The 20,728-nt window shown below is 35.6% G+C and overlaps 1 protein-coding gene and 2 pseudogenes across 1 annotated transcript; 2 read left to right on the top strand and 1 right to left on the bottom strand.

The window, feature by feature from the left end:
* Positions 1-1,094: 1,094 nt before the first annotated feature.
* Positions 1,095-2,843, bottom strand: LOC106371241 (thiamine thiazole synthase, chloroplastic). Its single transcript, XM_013811284.3, has 3 exons — positions 2,308-2,843; positions 1,596-2,084; positions 1,095-1,504 (listed from the first exon to the last, which is right to left on the bottom strand). Exons 1-3 carry the CDS (start codon positions 2,713-2,715, stop codon positions 1,343-1,345), a joined length of 1,059 nt encoding a protein of 352 aa, XP_013666738.2. The 5' UTR covers positions 2,716-2,843; the 3' UTR covers positions 1,095-1,342.
* A 216-nt stretch (positions 2,844-3,059) lies between these two features.
* LOC106369523 lies at positions 3,060-10,110 on the top strand (annotated as a pseudogene).
* Positions 10,111-14,433: 4,323 nt separating this feature from the next.
* Positions 14,434-18,161, top strand: LOC106371243 (annotated as a pseudogene).
* The last annotated feature ends 2,567 nt before the right edge of the window (positions 18,162-20,728 follow it).

Below are 20,728 nucleotides of genomic sequence, written 5' to 3'. Positions count from 1 at the left end.
TCCCTAAACTCCATTGGTAAGCCAGTAGATGAGTCTATGAAAATCTTTGGCTTTCTTAATGGGCTTGGGAGGGAATATGATCCCATCACCACTGTCATCCAGAGCTCTCTAAGCAAGATTCCAGCTCCGACGTTCAACGATGTTATAACATCTCTGATGTCCAAAACTTCGACAGCAAGCTTCAGACCTATGAAGACGCTGAGAGATCTGACTCCACTCCACCTCAGTATGTGCCAAATAATCGAGGAGGAAGGGGCAGATTCAACAACTATCAAGGTCGTGGAGGCTACACGAGTCAGACGTCAAACCGCACATCAGGAGAGAGGCCAGTGTGTCAGATATGTGGAAGAGTGGGTTCTATAAACTCAGAAACGTCGTATCTTTGACCGCACGCTAATAAAGGAGTTTGTGTCTGGCAGTCGTTTTAATTAATAGTCCAGCGTTTTGTTATTGCAGGCGAAGAAATACCATTGAGTAGTGTTTTTGTTTTGTTATTTTTTACATATTTGATAGCTCGCAAAATCTGGTGGCAAAAGCTACTGGTCAGTGATTTACAATTCCTTGGGTGACAAGCAGTCTTTAAAACGATACCGTGGAGCCCTAGTTTACACATGACAACTTTTCGTTGTAAAGTGTTCATACAAATCCATGTTGTAATATTAATTTTGATGCCATGTGTGCCTTTTTCTGGTAATATACCAATACAAAAGGAAATGGACAAAAATTATCTTCCTCCTGAATCCTAAACTCATTGTTGTAGTCGGATCATGTAAATAAAGATGAAATATTTCTTTTTGTACTAAGCCAATCGTACATCCTAGGAAGTCACTGAAAGAATATGGTCTGGTTCTTAGGAGAACAAAAGTTCAGGTTAACGAGTAAACATTTTCGTTCCTTCAAACTGCTTTGCCTATAAATATCCAGCCCACAACCAATCTTTTATCTTATTTCCCCAGCTCAAAAACGTTTTCATGATAACCAAACAGAGGCAGCATTAACGCACAGCTTGGTGTTTTAGATTGGTCAGAGGCTCGTCTGACACGTAGTCTTTCTTTGGGATATACTAGTCTTGAGCAACAGATAGTCAGATAAAATAAAGGTGAACGAGATCGAAACTAATAAATCCAGCCAGATCAGAGAAGAAGAACACACATTACACGAATGAAGAAGATAACTAACGCAATTTTACACTGAAGAAACGTTTTCATTCAGAAGAAACAAAAGACACGGAAAAGTTCATTACATAACAAACACCTAAACTCCTCCTTTATTGCAACTCCTTCCACATCAGAAAGGATCAAGTGAAATTTTTCTTGCATTAAAAAAAAAAAAACATTTTTCCTTAAACATCTACGGTTTCAGCTGAATCAGCAGCAGCTAAGACCAGCTCAGGGCTTAGGTTTCCAACGTAGGATCCATCCAAAACATTAGGCTGTCCCAAAGCTTTCAGAGCAAGATGTGCCGCCTTCTGTCCCGATATCATCATAGCTCCGAATGTTGGTCCCTGCCATCACAACTCATTCACTCAGGACATGATCTTAAAAAAAAAAACTGTGGATATATTGATCAAGGAAAATAAAATTAAAAAAACTCACCATTCTTGGTGCGCCATCGATCTCCGCGACTTCCATACCGGTCACGATCATACCGGGAACAACCTCCCTAGTCAATCTCACAATCGCGTCTTCAGCTGTGTTCATGTCAAGAGCCTTCATTCCAGGAACATGATCGATCAACCCAATGCTCTTCAACCTCTTCACACCGGTGGCTCCAAAAGGACCATCGTGACCACACGAGCTGACGACAATCTTGGCCTCCATGACGTTAGGGTCCATGCAAGACTGTGTGTCGTGGTTCATCGACACAAGAGCCCAGTTTGTCACCACACCACCGACTCTGTTTCCTTTCACAATCAGATCCTCGGCTGCGACCGCGTTGAATAGCTTCACGTTGGGACGAGCCAAGAGCTTGCTCATGATGGTGGATGTGAAGAGAGCGGCGTGCTTGATCACGACGTAGTTGTCTTGCTCATCGTAGGGTACACCGATCTCGTCAAGGAACAGGTGAGCTGGTTTGCGCACAATCTGTCAAACACGAATATACAACAATCTCAGCCTACTAATACGAATTTGGTTAAACATAGTCCTGATTTGACATTAACATCCTCTAAGCTGCGAATTAATAGTCACTGTAATTCAGTATTAGGGCTAGTTCATACATACAAATCAATCTAAATACTCAAGTAAAATATAACTAGGTCTTAACAGAGAGAGACAGAGAGAGAGATGTTATATAAACGTGTTATACCATGGCGGAGAAAAGCTGACCACCGAGCCACGCGCCACCACCGGGACTAACAGATTGTTCGATGATCGCAACCTGAACGTTAGGGTTCTTACTGATCTCGTAAGCGCATGATAATCCAGCGGAACCAGCACCAACGACGACGACGTCAGTCTCGGCGTAAGTGATCATATCCGTCATGTACCTCCTCGTCATCTCGCGAGACACGATCGATTCCTTGATAGGAGCGAACGTGAAGGCATTAAGATCGTAACCAGCGGTACTGGCGCGAACGGAGACGGCAGAAACCGAACGTGGTTTGAGACCAACGGAGACAGGAGCCGCGGAGATGGATGAGCCATGGAAAGAGGAGTCGAAAAGCCTCTGTGGCTTGGTGGAAGAGATGGAGAGAGTAGAAGTCATGGCCGCCATTTGAGAGAGAGAGAACGATTAGGTTTTTGAGAGATGATGAAGATGGTGAAGTGAAACTGTGGTGGTTATTTAAATTAGAAGAAGAAAATATCTGGAGAGTGATGGCCACGTCAGAGATAAGGAATGAAGGGCCGATGAGGTTTTGTAATCAAATTCAGTTTATGGTAATAAAAATATCTCTAAGGTTTTGTCTGGACGTATCTGTAACCATTTGCAGTGAATGTGTGGTGACACGACCACAAGAAAGTGAAATATCTTTGTACTATAGAGATGGACTTGGACAGTTCATTGTTTTGGTGTCCAAATAGAAAAAAAAAACAATTATTTATTTATTATACTGATATATTTTTCTTGTATTTATGAATTATGAGAGGCATGTTCTTTTCTTTTTTTGTCATAATCTTTTCCGTTCATGTGGACCAAAATAAAATCTGCAATTTAGCAGCTAAAATCTGGAATTTATAACTTCAGGTTGTTACTTATATAAAATTTTAAAATTCCGGAGTTAATAAATTATAAAAAAATAATAAGAGCTGATATCACGAATAAGCCGTATGTCCTGAAAGTCAAATGCATTATTTGCTCCCTCCATGGCATAGGCTTATATAAAACACAGTAAAATGGAGATAATACACTGTATTTTAGCAAAGGCAAACCCATAATGTTTTGCAAGTCTCACATAATCTAAGCATTCCGGGATGATCTTGATCTTCCTGTAGGAACATGAATCAAAACCAAAATGCAAGTTGTGTTGAGTTTCTGAAGCTAATTAGGAATTTAGGACGTTTGGCATATATTTAAGGTATGATCTTATTGTTGAGTCTTATCAGGATTTTTAATCTCGAAAGAGAAGATTCTGAAGAACCCTCAAGTTGTGTAAAATCACTCATACGTTTAAGTGAGAAATTACAATGGTTAACCAACCTGGTACAAGACATGTTTCAGAAAGAAAAAGTGTTTCAGAAAAAACCAACCTGTTACAAGACAAAAGTTGAATCGGTTGGTTATCCAGTGACCCAGAGGGAAGGGGTTGGGTTCTGGTTCGCTGTATTTTGAACACATTGATTTATTATTTTAAATAATTATTTCCATTGAATCTCAAATAAATCTTGAAAATATACTTTTGTAAGTTAATATGGAAGAACCAGCGTTAAAAAAGAAGTTAATATGGAGGAAAAGTAAGTATTACTTAATGGATTGAGTGGCTATCAAGTAACTGATATATATTTATAGAAATACTCGTTAATTAAAGCATACTTTACTTTTTTTTTTTTTTTTAAAGCATACTTTACTTAACATGTTGTTCCGGTCTGTTCGTATTGTAGCCAGGTTCTACAACTCCTCGAACACCACGATTCCTCGATTCCTCTATTATCCTTTGATATCTCGTCGCTATTCTTCTGTGTGCCTTGACTCGCCAAGTGATTCAGCACAAGAAAACGAGAGTCGTTCGGCTATTGACTCGGTAGTGAAGATCTTCTCCTTCTATAGGTTGCCAAATGTTGTCTAACCTTGGCAGACAACTGAGGAAGAATACTCAGGCTCTGGTATTCTTATTCATCTCTCTCGTGTGATATTATATCTTCAAATTCAGTTATGTTCTTTTTGTTATCTCCAAAATACTATATGGTATTGTTCTAACTTACTTTGGAACATTAATCTAGGATTTGCAATCTCTGGAAGGAGGATTCTTACAAGTGCTCATGTTGCGAATCACTCATACGTACAAGTGAGAAAGCATGGTTCACCCACCAAGCATAAGGCAAAAGTTGAAGCGTTTGGGTATGAATGTGACTTGGCCATTTTAGTTGTTGATAGTGAAATATTTTTGGAAGGATATGAAGCCTTTGGAGCTTGGAGACATACCCTTTAAACAAGAAACTGTCTTCGCTTTAGGTTATCCTGTTGGTACGTCTGGTTTGAACAATGCATATTAAATTTATGCCAAGAAAAAAAAATATTTGAACGTGAAATTGAGAAAGGAATAACAATCATGCATTTGAAGACAAGTAATTTTGGGAATTAATATGTGATGGAACGAAGAATCAAAGGAATGATTAATATTTTATGATATGCGTTCAAATGCAGGTGGTGACACCATTTCGGTTACAAAAGGTGTTGTATCAAGAATTGAATCACGAAAATATTCTAACAGCTCCATTGAACTACTAGTGATACAAACAGGGTCGGACGCAAGAAGGCGTTGGGTGTGGTCTGTGCCCCACGCAAAATGTTGTTTTTCCTTTAATAGTTAACATAAAATTTATATAGACACCCTTCGTCTAAGCATTTTTTATCCCATACTAAATGAGTGGCTGGCTCCACCCCTGGATACAAAGCGATGCGGTTATTACTAAAAAAAATATTTTTGATTGGAATCCTTAATTAATAACAGTTATTTTTTTATTTCTAAGAACTCCATCTTCGGGAACACCATTGGACACACAGTTTTGATTGGAATCTTTAACTATTCAAAAAAAAAAATATTACTAAAATATTCCTAAGGATTCTAAGGTGGAGTACACCATTGCATATGCTCTTAAGACCATCTTTATCGGTGAGTCCTTAGTGAGTTTTTAAGTATAATAAGGTATTTAATTAAATCAAAACAAAAACAAAATTAGATAATCGATCCTTAATAGAGGGTTTTGGCAACCGATAGTAAAGAGAGTTCTTAATACACGTGTAAGCAAACTGTGCATTATGAATTTTTTTTCTTTTTTTCTTCTCTCCGGTCCTCTAGCGTTCTCCGTTGTCCAGACGATCGATCCTTCGAATTCTAAGTACTTGATGTCCGATTTCAGAAAATTCCTTAAGAGATTCGTACTCGTTGCGCAACGCCGCCGTGAGGCCCGTGACTACGAGGAGGAATCAGCGGCGGAGGCCACAAATACTGATTTTGGCGAGGGGGAGATCGCGAGCGTTCACAGCGCGGGGCTTACGAACATGCTACACAATGTTGGGACTTTAGAGAGTTTTACTTGTCTGAATGGAGACCATTTTAACTAGTGTGTGGGAGTTTGAACAGTTGGGGATCTGATTTTCAGTGTTTTTATTGATCTGCTGCAGAGATCATACGTTCACAAGAAGAGGAACAGAAGAATGAGGGAGAAGCAAGAGTTATTGCGTGGTGTGAATGCTTTCGCAGCAAACATGTTTACGGTATTACCTCATCTGTGTGTTCTGTTTTTTTTATCTTGCCTCATCTGTTGTTTGTTTCTGTATGCAGTTGTTGCCCCTCCTCTTTCATTATTTGTAGAAAAATTGGGTTGCTTTACGGATTGAGCTTCTTGCAAAAAGGTACATGCAAATTTAGTGTTTCTTGCTTTGCTTCTCCCATAAGCTGAAACTTTGTCCTATAGGCCACTGCTGGTTCTTCTTATGCTCAATTGCTCATAGTATTAGCTTCTTCAGTTACTAGAATGTTCTTTGTGAAGAAATTAGAAGGTAATATTTGTTAGTTGTTCCTCTTTATGAATAAGATTGCTAGAAGCTTTTGAGTCTCTGTTAGTGGATTCCATTAAAGCTGAGCATGTTGTAACATTGTTGTGTGTGTATTTAGCTGTTGATTGAGTGGAAACATGAGCTTGATTCTGTGGAGAACACTGAGAGGAGAACTGCTAAAGGAAAGAAGATTGTAGCCACTTTTAAGCAATGTGCTAGGTATCTTACTCCTCTCTTCAACTTATGCAGGAAGAAGGTATAAAGCACAACCCCTTTTCCTTTTATTGCAAATTCTTGGCTTTGCTTTCTGTTGGGGTGTGAAACATATTAGTAATAAGAACGTTTGTGTACTTGTTGTTTGAACTTATGTATAAGATAGCAAATTGTTATGTAGTTAAATTTTTTTTTTTTTAAGAAACTCAAATCAAGAAACTACCATTGTAGGTTAAAAATTAGGTGATTCTTAACTAAAATCCTTAGCTAACATTTATTAGTTAAATAATCATTAAAATGTACTTAATAAACTTTATGGGTTTCTAGGGATAATCATGCTCACAGGGGAGATAATGGTGGTCCGGTGGTCATGGGGAAAAAGGTCGTTGGTATGTCAATTAAAAGTCGTTCATTTTCTGAAAACAAGTGAGTTGACACTAGTATGAATGTGTAGAACTTTGAGATTGAGAATCTATTAGTACCTAAAATCGTCACAACAATTTTGAATATATATAATATTTTTCTTGAGATTGAAAACAAAATGTTTAACTAATTAATGATTCTTTTGTGGCTTTTTCTGCATGCAGCTATATAATTACAACTCCAATAATTAACCATTTCTTAAGTGGTGTTGAAGAAACCGGTCAATACATTGGTTTATGTTCTCTGAATATAACATATCAATCTATGGAGGATGCTCAAATACGTAAATACTTCAAAATGAGTCCTGAAATGACAGGAGTACTTATAAACGAAGTGTATCCGCTGTCTGGCGCTCATGGGATTCTGAAGAAAGAAGATGCCATTCTTGCCATTGATGGTGTTTCTATAGGAAATAATGGGACAGGTAATACTCCTAAAAAAGTATATATGGGTAGTACTATACTCCCAATGATGAGTGTTTGTTGAAATGGATTTATATTTGTTGCATGCATGCAATTCCTTTTCGCGAAGAAGAACCCGTGGATTTCAATTATTTGTTTCCTCTAAAGAAACCAGGCGAAACAGTCTTAGTTAAAGTCTTAAGAAAGGGAAGACAACATGAGTTCAATATCAATTTAGAACTTGTAAGTCATATATCTACGTAAACCATTTTGGCTCCTTGAGATCTAATGATTAAATCATTGGCTTACATTTGTTTACGGTTATCTATGATACGGAGGAGAAACTGCTGGTTCCGGACCAATATCTTCTAAGTTATTACATACTTTCAGGTTTTGTCTTTGTGCCTCTTTCCAAACCATTCATTGATGATTCGGCTGATATGTGTGAATGTCCAACAAACGAAAAGGCTAGAATGTCTGGTGAACAGATTGTTATCATATCAAAGGTTTGTGTTTTTCGCTACCCAATTCTTTTTAAACGTGAAACCGGGCATGGTCCCTCTTTGTATTGAAAGCCTGTACAAGAGGTTGATATGTATCTTTTGGTGTAGTTCTTAATGAATGACACAACCAAAGGATACAACCATTTAAAATTATTGCGGGTAAGTTATTTATTTATTCTTCTCAAGGGAAAGTAGTCTGCAGCACCATGACTATATAGTTTTACTAAATCCTACAGGTGATGAAAGTGAACGGAGTCGAAGTGTTGAATCTCAGACACCTAAGACAGCTTGTGGAGGAGTGTTGTGCTGAACAGTTGAGTTTTGACTTAGAAAATGGAAACGTTATTGCCGAGAACTGCAAATCTGCAAAAGAAGAGACTCCGTTAATGTTGGAACATCATGGAATACGGTCGGCCCTGTCGAAGGACCTTATGAAAGAAGCCAGTGAACTAGCTTCCTCTGCAGTAGCTTGAAAAATTAGGAACATGTTTTTTTAAATAAAATTTCAAATTTATTAGATCAATAAAAATAACATTTACAAAAGAATAGATCTATAGAATGATCCTTTATGTGAAATAGAAACGAATGATGTCGAATGAAAGCTTCAAATCGAGTACTGAAAGTCCGAAAACATCTCATAAGCAATCCTGCGCATTTGTGTTCTGATGGATATTTCAGTGACACAATTCTGTTCCTCATCGTCTTATCCACTACTCGTGCAAGCTGATCAGTCTTTGTCCACTTTGTATGATGACGATGAGCACTAGCTCTCTCCATATGTGATAGATGGTGGTTTGGAAAACCATTTTAGCTCAAACAGAGCCAAGGTAGTTAAGCCGTGAGCTTTGCAACAATGTCATTGTTGTTTTCCAATCCGGGTTTGTTCCGAGTCCCAACGGCTTCCTTACCAACTTTTTCCAGACTGTATAAGACTGGGAACACACAAAAAAAGATGGTTTCTTGTCTCATTTCTCTCTCCACATAATTCACACCCCTGGATCATTCCCCAATTTTGCATTTTATCTCCTGTAGCCAACCTGTTCTTGACTGCTAACCTGACAAGTTCATGAACATGTAGAATTTCACGCTCTGTTTAGTGAGCCGAGTTAAAGTCACAGACACACTTTCCACAGCTGCACTCCTTAGAACTTTCCACAGCTGCACTACTTAGAATTCGTACACTCACGAATTCCATCCCATATTTCTGTTCATTCGCCGAAGTAATCATCAACAGACGCCCCATTCTGTTTGCAAGTAGCTAGAGAGTTACAAAGTTGCTGAAGCTGTGCACAAGTCTTCACAAAGAATCTCTTTTTGATTATATCCTGCAGCTCCTTTGCTACCTCTCAAGTGGATATAGAAGACCTTAGTTTTGGTTATGTGGTCTATTTGATCCATCCTACCAACATGTGATTATTTCAAGGGTTGAGGAGTCTACAGCTGGTTTCGGGATACTACTGTCAATAAAGTCAAATTTCTTACGTGAGCTCAAGGGCATACACAAGTTAATTGCCCACTCGTTATAGTTCTCACCGTTAAGTAACAGTGATGAAATCACTGCACACGGGTTGTCACCGGATGGGAGGTTGTTGGTGAGATAGTACGTCTTTTGGGTTCCCCTGCGGTGTATGCCATCTTTCTCAATGATTTCAATTTGAGAAGAAGAGAAAAAATAGTAACTCGAGATTCTTCAGACAAGCGGCTCTGAATGAAAACAAAGGCAACTCTAGATCGATTAACTAAAAGGAATTATACCATAACAAGTTTATGAATTGATGAATGTTAACTTGTGTATTAAGATGGCCTTAGCCGAGTATTTATATAACCATCATGATATCTCCTAAACCTAATAAGAATAATGTAAACATCTAGAATATGAAATATAGATATACACAAATCTATGTAATATCTATCGTAATATAACCGTGATAAAAGAGAAGTCGGGAACTCTTTGTGGAAACCATAATACATAATTCCAACCAGCTCTAGTTCGTTTTGGTCTGATTTTCTCCCACGTTTTGTCAGCTGAGAAACTGGTATGGTAATCATTTTCCCCATGTTTCCAGAGAACAACATCATTACCCATCGTGAGAGAAGGGGCCAATTCTTAAAGAATATGGCATGAAGTGAGTGAAAACTTTGGCTTCGTTGTCCCCTAAGACTCCAGCCCGCCTGATTAACAACATAACAAAATAACAAAATTTAGTTTGGTGAGACACTCTAAGGTATGTAGTTCCAATGGCACCCGTAGCTTCAATCAGTTTCCCCATGTTCAACCAATCATCAAACCAAAAGTGCGTAGATATACCACTTTTGACCTCAATCCTTAGAAACTTGTAGCCCAAATATTGAATCTTAAGTAGTTTTTCTCATATCCAAAAATCTTTATCGGTATCTATGATGTCCCAAAACGAGTTATACCTCAAGTAGTAGTGTATCCAACAGACCCATAACGAGGAAGGCTGTGTGTATAAGCGCTATATAATAGTCAACAAAAACACCTAGGTTGAATCTCTAAACCTTCTCACTCCTAGACCTCCCTCCTCTTTAGGATAACACGTCTTCCCAACCAACTTTCGCTTTATGAGTTTGAGTAGGTGAACTTGACCAAAGAAAACCGAAGCACATACTTTCAGTAGTATCAAGGCATCTGTAGGTAAGATGAACACAAAACACCAAAATTAACAATGCAAGAAATTATGGATTTTATCAGCTGCAGTCTTCCTGCAAAGGACAAAATTCTTATTTGACCAGCACAACATTCTACTTCTGATTTTATCAATCAATGGTTCATAATCATGAGATGTGAGTAGGGATGTTAACATGGGTAATTATCCATGGGTTTACCCAAACCCACTAATAATGGATTGGGTTTTTACCCGTTTAAGATTTATTGGGTCGATTATGGGTATTAATTTTGAAACCCATATTTATATTGGGTAAATATAAAAGGGTAATGGTGTACCCATGGGTTTTCAGTTATATTATTATATTTTCACCATTTTAATTAAATTATATAAAATTTGCAAAAAACGTTTTTTCCGCCAAAACCGTAAAAATAAATTATCTCACAGAAACCAAAATATGAGTTTTCCCGCTGAAACCGAAAAATCGAGTTTTCCTGTCAAAACCGCAAAACCGAGTTTTTCCGCCAAAATCATAAAACCAAGTTTTTCTGTCAAAACCGCAAAACCGAGTGTTCTCGGAAAACCGCAAAACCGAATTTTCCCGCCAAAACCTCAAAACCGAGTTTTCCGCCAAAACCTTAAAATCGAGTTTTCCGACTGAAAACCGCAAAACCGAGTTTTCCGACTGAAAACCGCAAAATCGAGTTTTCCCGCCAAAACCGCAAACCCGAATTTTCCCGCCAAAACCTCAAAACCGAGTTTTCCGCCAAAACCTTAAAATCGAGTTTTCCGACTGAAAACCGCAAAACCGAGTTTTCCCGCCAAAACCGTAAAACTGAGTTTTCTTGCCAAAACCGCAAAAACAAGTTTTTCCGCCAAAACCGCAAAACCCAAATTTTCCGCCAAAACCGCAAAACCCAAATTTCCTGCCAAAACCGCAAAACGAGTTTTCCTGCCGAAACCAAAAAACCAAGTTTTTCCGCCGAAACCGAAAAACGAGTTTTCCCGCCGAAATCGCAAAAACGAGTTTTTCCGCCAAAAACGCAAAGCAAGTTTTTCCGCCAAAATCGCAAAATCGAGTTTTCCCGCCAAAATCACAAAATGAGTTTTCCCGCCAAAACCGGAAAATCGAATTTTCCTGCCGAAACCGCAAAACCGATTTTCTCGTCAAAATCGAAAACGGGTTTTCCCGCCAAAATCGTAAACGAGTTTTTGCGCCAAAACAAGTTTTTTTATAAAATTGTGAAATCTTGTTTATATATTAAAACTGACATTAATGATATTAATATTTTATATGATATTTTTAGAATAAATAAAATAATATTTTGGGTACCCATGGGTAAACCTATACCCTATTGGGTTATTTTTTGGGTTTGAATTTCAACTTTGATGTTTCTGGGTTTTTACAGGTTGGGTATAAACTGGGTTGGGTTATTTGTGGGTTGGGCTGGGCTGGGTTATTTTACCCTAAGTTAACATCCCTAGATGTGAGAGATTTTGTTGTCAAAAGAATCCCAAGATATCTTATCGGTATATTTCCAACACCTTTCCAAAGAAGTAGCCTTGATAAGGAGAGGAGTCACATTTGGCCCAAACGAAAAGATGGAAGATTTCGTAGCATTGATGTGTAATCTCGACATCCCAGTGAAACACTTCATTACCTCCATTACACCCTTAAGAGATCCAACAGTTCCATTAGTGAAAAACAAATTGTCATCAGTGAAGCTTAGGTGAGCAAGCTTGAAGCTTTTACATTGTGGGTGATAATCGAACTCCCTTGCTTCTGATTACTGGTTTAATATCTTAGAAAAAATATTATTGAGAACAACGTACAAATATGGCGTGAGTGAGTATTCCTGCTCGCACGGGTAAAAAAAAAAGCCTAGCGAACAAAGTCAACTACACAAAGAGTTTGTTTTGGTCATAATTAGAAAGTTTCTGAGCTGGTTATTGATTGGTTGAGCGGAACCAGTCAAATCTAGATTAAACCGAGTTGCCCCAAATTAGGCTATTTAAAAGTTTTAACCAATAAACTAATCAAAACAAACAGACAACCAAAAGTAAACTAATCAGATTCTTCATATAAGACTAGCGCACCTCACGGAAAAAAAAAAGAGTAGAGCACACGTCGTACGATTTTTGGTGGGATCTGATTGGGTTATCAATTAGGTTATGAAGGAAGATAGTTCAAAATCGAAAATCCTCTATATATTAAAGGAAACATTTGAAAAATTGTAACCTCAATTTTGTAATAATTAAAAAAGACCTCATACTTAGGGTGTCATAGATAGTTAATTCCATTCTTTTGAAAAATAAGTAGATCCACATTCGATTTTTATATGTTGTTAGATACATTCGTTGGTCTATATGATATGATGATATGATATTTACGATAAAAACATTTATGATTGTTCCACTAGATATAATTACTATTTTATTTTTTTCCTTAAATAAAACCTACAGAATTACCATAAATGACTAATATATATATGATAATTAATGATTCTAATAATAAATATTTGATAACAATTTATATTTCATCCATCATTTTTTGTTTATTTTTTATTATTAAAATAAATTAAACAATCAAATTAGCTATAAAATTAAACTTTAGATTTTTTCGTATATGTTATATTTTGAATTTAAAAAACGAGAATAAATGACTAAAACTATTAAAATTATTATGTTAAAAATTAATGATCAATGGTTTAACATTTTTATTATAAAAAGATACACATGATTTTAAAACCATATGAGTAAAAAGTATCATTCAATAATAAAACAAAAAATATATATATATATATATATTAAACTATATACCATATAAGATTACATAAATATTTTAATTTCAAAAATTTCAATGAATTTTCAAGAACATTTATAAATTATAAACTTATTAAATTTTTTACATTGAATTTTTTTGTTATCAATGATTTAAATATCTTAGTTCTTTTTTTTTAATTTTATATTATTAAAAGATATTAAACAATCGATAATATGGTTTTTTGGTATATACCATACAAACCGAATGGATGTGATTTTATAAAAACTGTAAGATTTGGATATGGTTTGATTTATAGCCGATTAACTGAAACATGTAAATATGTATATATTTATAGCGACGCATGAATATCTATTTGTTACATGAGTTGAACTATAATTATAATTTGTAAATCACTTGAATCACTTGAACTATAATTAAGTAACAATTTACTGCAACTGAAGTTTATTATTTTCTTAGTCTTTTTTTGATATTTTTGCTTTATTTTAACAGTAACTAAATTGAAGTAAATATTATAAATTTGATAGATAACAATTAGTTGAAATTCTTTACAACTTTTTTTTTATTTAAACAAACAGAATTGTGTTCAATCGAAGACATATTAATTTGATGAACACTAAATATGGAAGAATATAAAAACTTTTCTTTTATGCTTCTGTTTTGTTTTTTTATTTTTATTTTCAAAATTTAGAGCTTTGATATTAATTCTAGATTTGATCATTTTAGTAGATGATATAAGCCTTTTTTTATTCTTTTATTTAAATATAAAATATTTTTTAATAAATGACTTTTTGACAATATGACTCTAAAATTCGTATAATATATAATATGATTTCAAACTAAATAATTATGTTTTTTGGTATAAAACTGAATAAACTGAAAACCGATGGTATATAAACCAAATCGAACCGAAGTAAATATAGATTTAGAATAGTAGTTATATTTTAATAACCGAAATACCGAAAAATTGAACTGAACCGAAACCCGATATACGGATTAAAAATCCCTAATCCAAATGAAACCGAACTATTGTTTCATTTTCCAAAACATAATAAAAATAACAACTTCATCTATCCTAGTGTAAAATATTATAGTCAATAGAATATTTAGGTTAATTTGGTTTAATTACATTACAGGTAGAGAACCAATAAAACCAGACATTTGACGATGATTCATTCCTTTATATAGGGAAAGAGACGTGGAAGGTGAGTCTCTTCTCTTCTCTTGTCTTGTCTGTAGTATATACCAAAGACGATACGTAAAAGAGATCCTTTTTTTTTGTTTTTGCTTTTCAGTTAATATATATATATAAATAAAAGAAAGATAAAAAACAAGAAGTTTGAAACAGCTTAAGGTCTTCTTTGGCTCTCTTATCCTAAGATCATCTCCCTTTTTTCCTCCTAAACGCTTCCAACAGTCTAAATCAAATTCCTTCGGGTTTCAATTCGCGTCTTCTAGTTTTTGAAATTCATTCTTAATTTACCTCTTGATTCCACAAAATAAAAACCACAAAAAAAAATTGTTGCTTTATTTGTTCGTTCTTAATTTAATTAGCGATTCAGCTTAAGTTTTGTTTTGTTTTTTTTTTTTTTCAGTTTGATTCGCTTATTCTTTGTTCTGGGTTTTGTAAATATTCAAATTTTATTGTTTTTTTTTTTGTTTTTGGTTTGATCAATGTGTCTTGCTTGAAGCAAGTTTCTGAGTTTGCGTGTATCTTGTTTCTATTTTTAGATTCCATATTTTCGTTAGCGATCAATTTCTGTTGGATTTTGAAGTGGAGATTATCGGCTCCCTCTTTCCCGGAGAGATATTTTCTCAGGCGTAGAAATAGAGAGAATCATTTGATTTGGGAGGCTACCCATCTCAAGTCTAATGAAAGAGTAGTCCATTCAACATTATTATTATTATTATTATTATGACTTCTCAGAAGCAGCAGCCGCCCACCACTTCCGACGCCGGAGTTGTGTCGCGATCAGCCAGAACCTCCTTTCGTGCTTTCTCCAACTGCCTTCGTCTTATTTCCTCTGGTGCCTCCACCGTTGCTCGCTCCGCCGCTTCCTCCGTTAACCGTGACATTGTATCTCCCAACGATCAGGTATAATTAAAAAAAAGTTGCTTTCATTACGGAACAAAGCTGCCATCTGAAAGTAAGAGCTTTTGTTATCATGGGTCAAGATTCTTTCCTGTTCGTTGAGTTTGTGTTTCTCTTTAGGTGACAATAGTCTCTACTGGGTTTTGCTTCATTTGCTTCATTATAACTTTAAAAGCTTGGACCTTTACGTTGTGGAGTGTTTTGTTTTTCTAAAAGTTGGATGCTTTCAGTGTTTTTGGTTTACCATTTAGAGTCAAATATAGAAGATGTCCTAATGGGTAAAGATTCTTCTTCTTTGGGGTTTGGTTGATAGCTTTTAAAAGATTGGACCTTTTAGGTTGTCTAAGTGTTTTGTTTTTTTTTAAAACAAAGTTGGATGGTTTTGATGCAAAAGGTACTATGGGCGGGGTTTGATAAACTAGAGAAAGAGGGTGGCTATGCTCGAAGAAGAGTTCTTCTACTAGCATTTCACTCTGGTTTCCAAATTTGGGATGTTGAAGATACAGACAACGTCCATCTCATAGTCTCTGCGCATGATGGCAAAGCATCCTTTATGCAAATGCTACCCAACCCGGAGGCCTTAGCCGACATGTTTTCTGATAGCCGTCCGCTTCTGGCTGTGTGTGGTGACTCTTCTTGGGAAGAGAACTCGAGTATAAGACAGAGCGTTTCTGACAACCCTGGAAGCGAAACTCTGGTGCCTACAAATGTGCATGTCTACTCGTTAAAGTCTCAGTCTTATGTGCATACGTTGAAGTTTCGGTCTATCATCTATACGGTTAGGTGCAGTTCTCGGATTGTTGCTGTGCTGCAAGCATCTCAGGTTCGAGATTTTTTTGTCGATTTTGTTCCATGTGATTCGGAACTAACAAGTAAAACCATATTTGACTTTGCAGATAAGTTGCTTTAATGCTAAAACATTGTAGAAGGAATACATGATTGTCACTAACACCATCTCCTATGGCTCCTTTGGTGTTGGATATGGTCCTCTTGCTGTTGGTCCGCGATGGATTGCTTATAGCGGAAGTCGTGTTGCTGACTCAAGTTCCACACTTTTCACTCCAGAACTGATCACACTGTCATCATCACCCAATGTTGCACAATTTGCAATGGAATCGAGCAGGCAGATCGCTTCTGGGATCTTGAATATTGGTATGAAAAGCGTTGGAGTTACTAATGACAGTGTGTCAGAAGAGGACAGCATAGGAATGGTAATAGTCAAAGATATGATAAGCAAAAGCGTCATTGCGCAGTTTAAGGCACACAAGAGTCCTATCTCGGCTCTGTGCTTTGATCCAAGCGGCATGCTTTTGGTGACCGCTTCGATTCAGGGACACAATATTAATGTCTTTAGAATAATGCCGAGAAGCACTGCCTCTTTTGTGCATTTGTTCAGGCTTCAGCGTGGTTTTACTAATGCGGTGATACAAGACATCAGTTTCAGCAGTGATAGCGGTTTGATAGTGATTAGCTCTTCAAGAGGGACGAGTCATATGTTTGAGATTGATCCTCATAGAGTGGGGAATGCTCCGGTTCCTCTATCGGCGGTTAATAGGATAAGAAGCGGAAACATCAGCGGATGGATGGGAACAATGAGCGGTGCTGCAGCTGCAGCTGCTGGAATGGTTGGTGGCTCTCTGACTGGTGCAGCCGCATCGACTTTCTGTGACTGCGTTGAACAGAACAAGAACAACCGGTATGGTTCTGCTGCTTCTGGTAATAGCTCAAAGAGGAGTCTTCTTGTTTTTGCTCCTTCTGGATGTATGACTCAGTATCCGGTTGGGGGTAGTAGTCGTGTGTCCGGGTTCGATTTTGAGTCTGGTTCGGAGATTGAACCGATACGAAGGTGGTCCATGCTACAAAACCAGTGTAGAAGAGAGATGCAAGATCAACAACACAGTGACATATATGGAGGTGGAACAGTTTCTGATTCTAAGAGTAGAGTGTTTCCTGAGATTGTTAGGAAGCAGAGTGCTGAGGAGTCATGGAAAGTGACTCAGAAAGAGGATAAGCATCAGATGTACATGTCTGAAGCAGAATTGCTAATGTATCAGCCGTCTCGGCTACCGTTATGGGGAAGGCGACATGTAAAGTTTTCCTCCTTAGTTTTGGAAACTGGTAATGTGTTTGTGTGGATATGTGTCTGATACTTTGTGTTTTTGCACAATAACAGTTTAGGTTTCAAGAGTTGGTGTTGAACCGGGATGATGAAGAGAGTAGTAATGGTGGAGGAGGGGAGATGGAGATTGAAGGAATCCAAACTCGAACGATTGAAGCAAGAACAAGAGATTTGGTTCCAGCCTGGGGCTATCTCCACTCTCCTAAATCACAACAAGTTATGAAAGAGTGAGTTTCAGTAGTTTGGTTTTCTTTTCTGTTGGTCTCTGTCACAGGTTCTTGACACTGATTTTATGCCACAGATCATTGCAGAGTCCAAGGAACACTACACTAGGTGATCATGTGGCTCCTACAGAGGATCATGGAGGAGAGTCCGACCCCGGAGTTGTACATAGCAAAGAAGGGAGCTCAAGATCAGAAGAAGAGAGTTCGAGATCTGATGAAGATAGCTCCATTTCAGAAGAAGAGACCCAAAGCAAGTCTGTACATAATGAAGAAGGTATTGCGGAGGTGAAGAAGCTTACTGAAGATGAGGATGACGAGGAGATGCACTAAAAGAAGGTGATGTTGTTTTTGGTTTTTTTTTTTCACCACAAACTCAGCTTCAAGATCAACAACAGGAGAACAAAAATAACTGTGGAAAATTGTATAGAAAAAGAAAATTGACATAAGTTATTAGATGTTTTTTTTTTTCAGCAATATGTTTTGTTTCTGTTACGGAATTATTTTGATTCATTTTTACCAAAAAAAAAATATACTGATTCATGACCTGTAACATAATAATAACTAGAATTTGATCCGCGCACCGGCAAGGGTATATTTTCAAAAATATGTTTTTATTTGTTTTTTATGTCAATAATATAAGAGTTAGACAAAATACCCGAATCTGAAGAACCGATCTTGATCCGAAAGAATAGTATCAAACCCAAACTAAAATTGATTAAATATCTGAATTATTCAAAATTTTAGTTTTTGGAGAACCGAATCCAATCCGAACCGAAGTATATTGGATACCCGAATGTATGTGAAATAGATTTATATACTTATATATATTAATTATTTTTAGATTTATTATATATAAAAACATCTGAATATATATGATACTTTTAAGGTGGTTTAAATACTTGAAAATATATACAAATGATCAATAGTAAAAGTATACTTAAAACACCAAAAATACTTGTGGAAACTCCTTAGTCCAGGGTTTAACTAAGGGTTCATTAATGATTCTACACCAGGAGGTATGGGGTTCAAACCCCAGAAAACGCAAATTATGCAGATCATAGAGAAAAAAAGGTTACAAGAGGTCTTCAACATAGTGCAAGGGTGTATCATCGAACAAGGATCTCATAGGACGGCTCGGAGTGATGCAGTCAGACGTGCATTCTCATATGATGGTAGAATTATCGGCTATAGAATCGTCTATGTAATATTTCTCCTCGTTGTAATAGCATAATTAATCAGACGTTAAAAAAAACACCACAAATACTAAAAATAATTATTGATTCCCTATCTAAATATTTGATCTAAAATAATTTAGGGCAATTCTCATAAATAGACGCACAAAAGTAGACCACAAGAAGGAAAATGACCAAAATGTTTCATTTAATAGGCAAAAAGACCATAATACCCAAGATATAAAAAATAAAAAAAAATAAAAAAAACAAATTTTTTTTATAGTTTTAGAATATATTTTTTCATATTCAAACTTTTTTATAAATTTTTCTTTTTTTTGAATTTTTTTTGAATTTTTTTTTCAGAATTTCTTTTTGTAATTCGAAAATACTTTTTGAAACTATTTTTAAAATTTTTATTTTCAAATTTTTAATATTTATTTTTTATTTTATAAAATTTTAAACTTCAACCCCAAATTCCCACCATTTAACTCTAAACCCTAAGGTTTAGATTAGTTAACCCTAGGGATTAGGCCTGTGCGTTTTTAACTCAATCCGAAGTACCTACCTAGATCCGAACCGGAAAAACCGAAACCAAATTCGAACTGTTATACAAAAATATCCGAACGGGACTTATGAGCTTAGTATTTTGGTGTTTGGTTATAATCCGAACCGAACCGACATCCGAACTAGGATCCGATGATATCTGAAATTAGTTAAATATGTTAAAGTTTTTATATATTTAAGATGATTTAGATATTTTAGGATATTCAAAATATTTTTTTAGTTTGTTTTAATTGTTATTTTGAATACTTTTTAGTTAATTTAGATAGTTTAACTAATTTTTAATTAGATTTGTAAACAATTTTTATATTTTGAAAAAAAAATTGTCAATTTTTAAGGTTTTAAAAAATATATTTTTGGACGATTTTAAACATTGATTACATCCGATCCGATCCGAACCCGGAAGGAACCGAACCGAAACCGATCTAATAATTAGTAAAACCCGAATGGTACTTCTGAGCATAACACCGAAAATTCGAAAATCCGAATTATCCGGACCGAAACCGAACGATCCACCGAACGCCTAGGCCTACTAGGGATATAAACGTATATTTACCTCTTTAGTGAAACATTTTGGTCATTTTGATTCTTAGAGTCTATATTTATGATCAAAACTTTTTTAGTGTTATCCTAGGGTATTTCCCAATAATTTATATGTTAAGTTTAGGTATTCTGACATATGTTATTTAAATTTATATTTAATATATTATTTTGTTTATAGTTTTGAGAAATTTAAAGTATATAAATATATAATGAATTTTAAAATTTTAAAAGTAATTTAAATGGGTTATCCGAACTCGAACCAAACCCGTAAAAATCCGAAGCGAACCTGAACTAAAATTTAGAAATATTAGAAAGAGGCTTAAATCTTTGACCCCGGAAACCTGGAACCCAAACATACCTGAACCGAACCCGATTAGGTACCAGATAAATAGTTTCTCATAATATAATGGACTTCCAGATTTTTTTAAGAATATAAGTCCATTACATTTTTTCTCTTAATATACTGCTATCCATGTTTCCAAACAAACCTATTTTTTAAAACTACAATCTATGTTTCCAATATTCCAAACAAACTTCTTTTTTAAAACTACAATCCATGTTTCCAAACAAATATTTTTTTTTAAACTACAATCTATGTTTCTAAACAAACTTTTTTAAAAAAAAATTGCTATACATGTTTCCAAACAAACCTAATTTATATTTGAAAATTTATAAAAATACGTACACAATCATATATTTTTAAAACAAATAGCATCATATTTTTTATGTTATTGTACACAATCGTATATTCTTATTCAATGTTAGATTCTAAAAACTTTTTTTCCGCAAAAGATGGTAACCAATTAGGGAAGTTACATTTAATTGATTTTGTATTTTTAGAATATCTTGCTTATCAATCATTTATTTATTGTGTGCATTTTACGTGGGGAGAAAGGAAAGAAATAACGA

The sequence above is a fragment of the Brassica napus genome, chromosome A10, assembly GCF_020379485.1.
Source record: "Brassica napus cultivar Da-Ae chromosome A10, Da-Ae, whole genome shotgun sequence".
Classification (NCBI taxonomy): domain Eukaryota; kingdom Viridiplantae; phylum Streptophyta; class Magnoliopsida; order Brassicales; family Brassicaceae; genus Brassica; species Brassica napus.
This window is presented reverse-complemented; position numbering and strand designations above follow the sequence as displayed.

What these genes read in the sequence shown, in the direction of transcription:
- LOC106371241 (XM_013811284.3), bottom strand. Translation starts at nt 2,715, where the DNA reads ATGGCGGCCATGACTTCTACTCTCTCCATCTCTTCCACCAAGCCACAG. An exon ending in GTCAGCTTTTCTCCGCCATG is followed by an intron (nt 2,085 to 2,307) that starts GTATAACACGTT and finishes CGTGTTTGACAG; the next exon opens with ATTGTGCGCAAACCAGCTCA. An exon ending in TCGATGGCGCACCAAGAATG is followed by an intron (nt 1,505 to 1,595) that starts GTGAGTTTTTTT and finishes TTGTGATGGCAG; the next exon opens with GGACCAACATTCGGAGCTAT.